Source organism: Crocodylus siamensis, chromosome 4, assembly GCF_052110815.1.
Source record: "Crocodylus siamensis isolate JL-2025a chromosome 4, ASM5211081v1, whole genome shotgun sequence".
Taxonomy (NCBI): domain Eukaryota; kingdom Metazoa; phylum Chordata; order Crocodylia; family Crocodylidae; genus Crocodylus; species Crocodylus siamensis.
This window is the reverse complement of record NC_143398.1, coordinates 102,063,411-102,073,056: the sequence shown is the minus strand read 5'-3', so window position 1 is coordinate 102,073,056 and position 9,646 is coordinate 102,063,411. Positions and strand designations below refer to the sequence as shown.

Here is a 9,646-nt window from a genome sequence, read left to right as displayed (position 1 = left end):
CACCAATTTCAGGGGTGCCCGCACACCCACGTGCACCCCCTACGCGTCGCCAGTGTACAGAGATCTTCCCAGTTCTCTTCCATGTCCCTTCCCCATCTGCTTTAACTGCCTGGCTGGAAGTCAGCAAACAAAAGCCCTGAGCCTGTAAAGAGTTGTGCACGGATAAGCAAGTCTTTCCAGGGTTTAGGTCTGTGCTGCTGTATTTTATGTCACAACTACAGACGAGCCCATCTAGGTCTGTGAAGAGTGGGGGGGCGGTTGGTGAGGCGCATCATCCCGTATAAAACAACACATATTTTCTGCAGGTCAGAAGAAACCAAGTGCTTTACTAATAGGCCAGGCGCGGTAGTATTCAGTTTAATGTGGAAGCGAAAACAAAGGGCAACGGCCCTGGCAAATGTTTCGCCAGTGAGCAGGGCTGCGGGCTAGGAGCTCGGTGCCCAGGAGCAGGCGACAGACAGCGGACTGGAGGTAAGCGCGGGGCGGGCTGCGGGACAGCTGGGCCCGAGGCTCCCCTTCTCCCTGGCGCTGAGCCCGCACTGCAGTGCCGCCTCCGGCCGCTGGGGGCCCAATGCGCGGGCTGGCCCCACGCCGGCATCGGCTAGAGCGGAGCCCGGATATCCGGCCGCCAACGCTGTCCCGGCCCCTGGCAGCTCCACATGGCGAGGGACGGCGGAGCCGCTGCTTCCAAGGAGCTGCTGGGCGTGGGGCTAGGAGGAGGTACGGGGCACGCGTGTTGGGGAGGGGGGCTTGTGCGCTCTGCTCTGCCAATAATTCATGGGTTAGACTAACCCGGAGGGACTTTCTCCTTCCGGGCCATTACCCGGGGTAGTCTGGGGTCTCCGGGGACCCGAGTGCGCCGGGCCGAGGAGCGTTCCCGGTACTCCCGCCATTTGCGGGGGTCTGCCACGGCTCGCGGGTGGGCCTTGAGCCGAGAGAGAGCGGGGATTACGTTACAGTACAAGGGATATGTCTGCCCGGCTCTGCCTTGCGGTCAGCGTTGGGGAAACGGACAAGCAGTGTCTTTCCTTTCTTTTTTGGTGCTCTTTTTATGATTTGGATCAGTGGCACAGTTGAGAGAGAGGTTAGACAAGCTTTCAGGCAAAAGTCCCATCGCTGGGCTCAGCTCACCTACCCTGAGCAAGGGGGCTTCGTGCCAGATGTTCTCCAGGGAGATGGGCAGTACAGCAAATTTGTTCGCTGGCTTGGCAACAGGTTGAATCAAGTGATGTTGGAAAGTTGAAATAGAGTGTCAATTTATAAACGTTGTAAGTGCAAAATGTTGCAACTCAAAACGTTGTAAATCGAGGACTGGTTGTACTTAGCCAGGCCCTAAAGCAAGGAGGTGAATCAGGATGGAGAGAGAACATCATGAAAAAGTTGCATTTTCAACCTGCAGTTTGTTTGCAGGCAGGCACTCAAATAACAGGGTTTTGGTTTTTTTTCTTTATTTCTAGGCATTCGTGACACACTGTTGATTAATTCCAAGCATGCCAACAAAAAAGCCACACGTTTACAAACGGTTAGAATGCCACGGAGTAATAGTAAGTGCCTTTCACTCCAATCAGAATCTGGCACTTGCAGGTTAAGCTACTTGTGAACTTGGAAAAAAATACGTTTTTTTACACACAAAACTATGTGCTTTTGCTGAAGCTGTTGGCAATTAAAAATTAACTACCTGCATACATAAACAAATTCTAAAAGTAGCGGAATAAGTACTGTGTATTAGGAAGTTAATTCTTTAATAAAAACTTTGGGGAGGTGGTTGTGTTATAATAGTAGCTTGTTAAAGGACTTCAGTGCATTTTACTCAGAAAATGTAGTCTTTCTAAGCAGGGAAATGTTTTAATAGAGAATGAAAGAGGATACATCGGGGTGGACAATTATTTTGGCTGGTGGGCCACTTAAATAGTTTTGGTCAGTTGTCAAGGGCCACACGCACAATCTTTGAGAAGATACTATTAACAAATTATAGATTAAAAAAAATCATACTAAAAATCAAACATCGGCCATAGCATATCTTAATTTTATTTCAGAAAATATTTTTGTCCTGATTTATGTTGTTTTTGAGTAGTATATATAGAAGCAATTGCATAATAGTTCAAAATAAAGTCTTACTCATGTATATTGTGTGTGTGGGGGGGGTGGTATTTCGGGGGATGTCCATGTGCTAGGTCCTAGGAGCTGGCTGGGGGTTGCAGGGGGCACATGCAGCAGAGCTTACCCAGGTGGTGTGGTGCAGGTGTGTTCCACCCCAAGTCCAGCCTGTGGCTGTCCCCAGTGGCATTCCATATGGGGCTGTGCTGCTACTTCTGCCCAGGACAGCCTATACCATTCTCCCACCAGACAGCAATGCCCTGGCTAGTGAACACAGCTTCCTGGGATGGCTACTCCTGGTGTGGGCATAGCCACCTGGGTATTGTTCAGCTCCCTCTGATCCAGCAGCTGTTCCTGCCTCTGTTGCACCACTCTGGCCAGGCAGGGGAGGGGAAGCTGCAGCCGGGTGGCTCCTGCCCCAGTGTATGGGGCTCCATCTCCCAGCCATCTTTATCCACTACAGCTGCCCAGCATAAGCAGCCACTTGTGGGCAGCCAAGTGAGTGGATGGCCCCTGGGAGCTGGAGTTGGAGCCGCATGTGCTGGGGGCAGGAGCCACCTGGCTGCAGCTTCCCCACAACCTGGAGTGACACAGGAGGAGGAGGAGCCACTGGGGGCAGGGGGAGCCAAGCAGTACCCAGATGGCTGCAGCTGCACCAAGAGCAGCCCTGCTGGAAAGCTGTGTGCGCTTGCCAGGGCTGCAGTGGGTAGGAACGTGTTGCAGGCTGCTCTAAATAGGAGCAGGCAGAGTTCAGCCCCATGCACGGTGTTGTGGGGACAGCCATGGGCTGGATCCAGTCAATTGGTAGGTGCTTGCCTGTTGGCCAGATTCAATCAGCTGACAGGTTGGAACTGGCGCCTGTTACAGGGACGTATGGGTAGTGGATTATGGCTCTGCTCTGGGCCCCAGCTCCACACTGTCATTGCCCCACGATCCTTGTCCCGCTTCCCAACACCACTCCCTGCCACGCACAGCCCCATCCCGTATGCCTGGCTGAGCACTACCACGCCCCTCAACAGTTCACCAAAACTCCCGGTCAGCACCCCTACCACCTTCCAGCCCTCAACAGTTCACCAGAACTCCTTACGTGGCCCTTCAGCCCAGAGAATTTCCCACCCCTGTTCTGTACTATATCAGTTAAGGGAAGTTGAACTATGTGATGAATATAGCTTTCAAATAATTTCTAAGAATTTATAAACAGCTTTAAATCTCAAATTGAGAAATATTTTTAATTGAATGTTTAGAAGAAATTGAAGTAGAAATAAAAGAGTTAATGGCTGTGTGTATTGTGTGCCACTTATTTGGTAATAATCTTAGTGTTTCTCTGTTAGTTTTTGACAGAGTACAGAGCTTTCTTCCACAGATGGCACATGCGAATGATGACCTAGCTAAAAGGATAGCGACAGCACCACCACATCAGTTTGATATTGAACATCTCGATGATGCCCCTGAAAACATTATAGAGATGGTAAACACCTTTCCTGTCTAATGTAATGTAATTTTTAGTGATGTGGCTCAATATAGTCCAGTCAGCCTTAGAATGGTTTCACAGTTTCATAGTTAGTAGGGTCAGAAAGGACCTGAGCAGATCATCAAGTCCGACCCCCCTGCCATGGCAGGAAAGGGTACTGGGGTCAAAAGACCCCAGCAAGGTGTACATCTAGCCTTCTCTTAAAGACCCCCAGGGTAGGAGCCAGCACCACTTCTCTTGGAAGTTGGTTCCAGATCCTAGCTGCCCTGGCAGTGAAGTAGCGCCTCCTGATACCTAATCTGAATTTACCCTCTGCCAGCTTGTGACCATTATTTCTAGTCACTGCTGGTAGTGCTTGGGGGAACAGGGACTCCCCCAACGCCTGCTGGTCCTCTCTGACTAGTTTGTAACAGGCCACTAGATCCCCCCTCAGCCTTCTCTTGTGGAGGCTGAATAGGTTCAGGTCCCGTAGCCTCTCTTCATAGGGCCTGCCCTGCTGCCCCCTGATCATGTGAGTGGCCCTCCTCTGGACCCTCTCCATGTTGTCCACATCCCTCTTGAAGTGCAGCGCCCAGAACTGGACGCAGTACTCCAGCTGCGGCCTGACCAGTGCTCCACAGAGGGGAAGTATCACCGCCCTGGACGTACTTGAGATGAATCTGTGGATGCATGACAAGGTGCGGTTGGCTTTCCTGACAGCATCCCCCATGCTGCCAGCCCATGTTCATCTTGGCAACAGTGATGACTCCAAGATCCTTTTCTGCCTCTGCACTGACAAGAAGGGAGTTCCCCAGCCTGTAGGTATGGTGCTGGTTCTTCCTCCCCAGGTGCAGCACCTTGCATTTGTCAGTGTTGAATTCCATCCTATTCTCATCCGCCTACCCCTGTAACCTGTCTAGGTCTGATTGTAGCCTATTCCTGCCTTCTAGCATGCCCACTTCTCCCCACAGCTTAGTGTCATCAGCAAACTTGAACGGTGTGCTTTTTACCCCCTCATCCAAGTCACTGATGAAGATGTTGAACAGTGCGGGCCCAAGGATCGAGCCCTGTGGAACCCCGCTGCCCACATCCCTCCAGGTCGAAAATGACCCATCCACCACCACTCTCTGGGCGCAGCCCTCCAGCCAGTTGGCGACCCATTTGACTGTGTAGGTGTCGACACCACAGTCCCCCAGTTTCTTAATGAGAACGGGGTGAGAGATGGTATCAAAGGCCTTCCAAAAGTCCAGAAAGACTGTGTCTACTGCTACCCTTGCATCTAAGGATTTGGTGACCTGGTCAGTCATAGAAGGCCACCAGGTTGGTCTGATAGGACCTGCCGCTAATGAACCCGTGTTGGTTGCCCCCAAGCATAATCTCCCCTGCTGGCCCCTCGTGGACATGTGCCAGAACAATTTTCTCAAAAAGCTTACCCAAGGTCGGGTAAGACTAGCCGGCCTATAATATTTTATATTTCTTTAAAATATTAAATTGAATTTTTTTCTTTCCTAATAATCCTTTGTAACATTGACCTGATGTAGTTTTATGCAAGCTATTACTTGCCATTCAGTCACAACTCTGGTGTTGGTAACACTAATCTATATGGTCTGAATTACATCAACAAGTATTCATGACAATCCCATGAGAATTCTGTCTCTAGGTGTGGTGTGGGATGTGGCACAGCTTGTCTACACTTACCTTTGCACCACATCCCGCACTCTCAGAGCTCCGCTTGCTGCCACTCCCCCCCCGGCCCCAGTCCCTGCTGCAGCAGCCCTGGGAGCAGCCGACACCAGTTGCCTGTACCATGGCACGGCGGAGCCCAGGAGCTGGGGTGAGTGGGGACAGGTGGAGCCCAGGCACAGGGGACAGGCAGAGCGTGGTGTAGCCCTGGGAATGGCACCCTTCCCCCCACCCCTTCCCTAGTCCCAGTATCACTCCCTCCCCACCTTAGGAACCTATTCCTATTTGTTACATTATAAAGAGCGTTAGTTTGCTTTATATGAGAGAAACCTGTATAGCCTATGGCTGAACCTCTGAATCGGCCCTGCATCTCTCCAAATCGATTTGGAGGCTTCTGATTCAATTTGGACTGCTTAATAGGTCTCCCAATATGGAGATTCAGCTGCCAAATCGGGTCAAATCTCCTCCAAATCGAATCAGCTACTGAAGTGTCACACAGCCCTATTCTTTACACATGTAGCTCTTACAAGTTGCATTGCTGCTTTTCTTCCAGTAGGTGACCAGGGAAAGCATACAGCTTGACAAATACAGGCAGTCCTTGGACTTACGACACAATTGGTTCCTGAAAACCACCTCTTAAGTCAAAACATAACTTGGAACGAAATTTCCCATAGGAAACAATGTTATAAATGGGGGATTGGTTCCTGAACCAAGGCCCAATACCCTATTTTCACCAAAAATACCCCAGAATTTTGTACTTGATCTATTACAGATGAGTAATATAGCTACATTAATGTATTTATATTGTAAATAGCAATCATATTGATTTGGAAGGACTTCTTTTAGGTGACTTTGGACTTTCTGAAAGGTTCTTGGTTGGACTTTTTGAAGGGTTCTTGGTTGAAGTCTTCTCTGGAGCCTTGGCTGCTGGTTTTTCTGGAGTCTTATCCACTTTCTTAAAGAAAGCATCCAAGGAAGTTTGGACAGACGTTCTCCAGGGAGATGGACGATGTAGCGAACTTGTTCGCTGGCATGGTGTTGGATCAAGCGTTGTAAAGTTGAAACTGACATCAGAAAGTTGAAATGGTGTCAATTTATAAACATTGTAAGCAGAAAATGTTGCAACTCAAAACATTATAAGTCAAGGACTGCCTGCACATCGTGGGAATGAGTGGCAGTTAAGTTTTAAGTAAGCCTCAATTCGCTTACAGATGCACACAGAATTGTCCTGAAAAGAAGTATTAGCTCACTATATCTGGCATATTTCATAGGTACTGGAAGTGTGACAAAGGGTGTGAACGGTGGTGACATGTAGGGGGTGCATGGGGGTGCACCTGTACCCTGAGAGTGCTGGTGCACCCCCTCACAGTCAGCCTTTCCTGCTTGGGTGATGGGCAGGAGGGGCAGGTGGGAGTGCTGGTATCCCCCTTAGAGTGCTGGCTGGGGTATGGGGGCGCCAGGTGAAGCACCCCTGGCCCTTTTGGGCACATTGCTGGCCCTTCTGAGTCAGCATGATTGGCCACGGGGTGGGGGGGACTCCCTCCCCCTCCCCCCCAGTCACTGACTGGCTGCTGGGTGGGCAAGTCCCCCCGATTCAAGAGGCTCCATTCGCCCATGGGTGTGAACATCTGCAGGATGTGAGGACAAAGAGGCATTCTCTCCACAGAAATATGACATCTGTTTATAGCCTATGGGTGCTTGTTACAGGGATCCTACAGGGTAGAAACAGACATTGCCGGACATTTGCATTTTTGCCTCCATCAGAATGTTTATGACAATAATGTTCCTACCCAGGTCCCAGCAAGGAGGGGCAAAGCAGCGAGGAACACGGGGAATCCCTGGGGCAGTGGGAACACATCACCCATTGTCCTGTTTTGGGCAGGAGCCCAATGTGGGACAGTGGGGAAAATGTTTCACCCAGTAAAACAGATCAACTGTGGTGGCACATATTCTGCCATAGCTGGATCTGTTTTCTTTAGCAAAATCTGTTTTTACCCCCAGAATGAATATCAATCCAATATCCCATTTTAAGTACCTGTGAAGTTAGCAGGAGAAAATGTGCTAACACTTTGGACAAAGTTGTGTAAGTCAATAGTGGCTTGTTTAAGTTAATTGCTAAGGAGAGGTGCAGGCCTATCAGATTGTGCTTTCCCTGATCACTGAGCAACAATGAAGCTTGGAAGAGCTACCGTAAAGGTCTGTGCTGCTCCTTTTTTGTCCTGAGTTTTAAGTTGTTCAATCAGAACCACCTCAAATGAGGCATCTGTTTAGAGCCTAATTTGTTGGTATAAACCAGAAGTTTAGGATGAGTTAACATACTCTGATCTCTCTTGCTTCCAATGTTTAAAGTTAAAAATGAGATAAGTATGCTACCTATTAATAAAATAAATTAAATGTGGGGCTTTTTTTACGCTTAAACTTTGCATGCTGTTTAAAATGACCCTTGAGACAATTGAAAATATTCCCGATCTCTTCTAGAGTGTATACATCTCTTCATGTCAGTCTAATGGCTGACTTCAAACAGGGGTGTGTACAGATATTGGCATGTTGTTAGTTTGTTTTACTTTTTTTGAAAACCATAAAAACAACACACAAATCCAGTGTTTAAAAAAGGAATGTTGTTTTTGCAGAACGTTGCCTTGGTTGAGCTAAGTGGTTCAGACACAGATGAAGAAGAAATAACTTCGGAAGACAGCTCAGAATCTGAAGAGGACAGCTGTGCAACTGATGAAATTACTGTAGACAACATTAAACTTCCTAAACAAAAGGGTGAAAAAGGCAAAATCGAAATTTTGGACAGTGAAGGAAATGAGTAGATAGTTCATTTTCAGATTTCTGGTTTTGAATTAATCGTGTTCCTGACTACTTGAAGACTGAACCTTGAAACATAAGCTTATCTTCAGGTGTAATATCACCTAGGAACTAGCTAACTTCCAGTATTTGTCATTGGGAGTGCTGTGCATAATGTGGAGAAGAATTCCTTATGTTTGAGAGCCCAGCTGGAATTCTTAAGGCTAATAACATACTGGCTTGTCCCTTGAATTACATGGAAATAAGTTCCATCAGATGGTCAGAATGGAGAAGAAACAGAAGAAACGTATAACTTGGAACAGGTCAGAAATGGTAAGGTGTTATGAGAGAGCTAAGTGAGGAAAGGACTGCTGTGGGTATAAGGGAGCATGTGTCCTGGGAGATGGTAAGAGCAGATGTACAGTATTTTAGGAGGGAGTAATACTAAGAAAATAAACTTTTGTCTTTTTTTGTGCTATTTCTAAGTAAGTAAACAAACACACTGTAGGTACATGCACAATGCCGTCTCAGAATTGAGAGATACTTAAGCTAGCTCAGGTACTGGTAGCAATTAGCACAAGTTCCAAACTCAGCACAAGCTAATTGGCCATATTTCATGACAGGATAAATTATATTGGAGTGAGATCTGCTGCTGTAGGTAGGCTTTTGTTAGCACCTGAGCTAGCTCATTCAAAGCTTAACTGGTATCTAGCTTTTGTTGAGACTACAGTGTAGATATGCCCTCAGTGCCTTCATGGTCAAATATAAGGAAATATGCCTAATTGCATACCTCCCTAATTTTATAGGATAGTGACGTTCAACTTCTGGACTATAAGCCATGTCTTCCAGCCCTTGAGGTTCTTCACAGGTCCAGAAATTTGGAAGTGGGAGAGCAGTAGCGGCATTAATTGTTTTTGGCACAGCGGTAATTAAAGCTGCCACACAACTCTGCTACCATAATTAGACCTGTGAGGAGTCCCATGGTCTGGATAACAAGACCTTGCACCCTGGATCATGCCACAGATGGATCTAGCATGCAGGGTTGCACTATAACTGGATCTACTATGCAAGGTTTTATGGGTGCACTGGATCTAGCCTGCGGGTCAACTCCATGCCACTCATCTGGCCTGTGTGGCTGGATAGGTTGAACACTACTGTCACAGGAAGCAGCAATTTGGCCATTTTATTGTAGTTAGGTTACAGGTGATGTTTTGCATTTCAGATATATTGGCAGTGCCTCTGTAGATCATATTTCTTAAAGAAACTTAGCGCTTTGTACAATAGCTTTTCTATACTGTATCTACTCAAATGTTAGCGATCTTGTCTGGAAAGCTTCGGTTATACATATGATTTGGAATAAAAAGAATAAACAGTATTTTTTTTCCTTGAGGTTTTTCTTCAGGGTGGTTGTCTCAAACATCTTTTTTCAGGGTCATGATCAGTAAGGATTTCAGTTGGGATCACAGAGCATGATGGCTCTTTTTAACTTAACTGAATAGGGAGGGATCATTTTACTGGCATTGGGTGATGTGAGTAAATTATGGGATATTTTCGCTAAATAAAATAAATCCATTGGATTCTTATTGTTGGTCATCAGTAAAATTGGTCTTGTGGTTAATTAAGTTG

At 47.3% G+C, this 9,646-nt stretch overlaps 1 protein-coding gene across 4 annotated transcripts; it reads left to right on the top strand.

Moving 5' to 3' along the window:
- Nucleotides 1-582: 582 nt before the first annotated feature.
- Nucleotides 583-9,395, top strand: NOPCHAP1 (NOP protein chaperone 1). Of its 4 annotated transcripts, none has more exons than XM_090043179.1 (5): nucleotides 583-720; nucleotides 1,458-1,544; nucleotides 3,429-3,565; nucleotides 5,208-5,381; nucleotides 7,861-9,395. In XM_090043179.1, the coding sequence occupies exons 1-5, from the start codon at nucleotides 660-662 to the stop codon at nucleotides 8,044-8,046; spliced, it is 645 nt and encodes a 214-aa protein (XP_089899305.1). In that variant the 5' UTR covers nucleotides 583-659; the 3' UTR covers nucleotides 8,047-9,395. The 4 variants fall into 4 exon arrangements, with proteins under 4 accessions (XP_089899305.1, XP_089899309.1, XP_089899308.1 ...); XM_090043183.1 differs by having other exon boundaries at nucleotides 5,272-5,381; nucleotides 7,861-8,023; XM_090043182.1 differs by lacking the exon at nucleotides 5,208-5,381.
- Nucleotides 9,396-9,646: the final 251 nt, after the last annotated feature.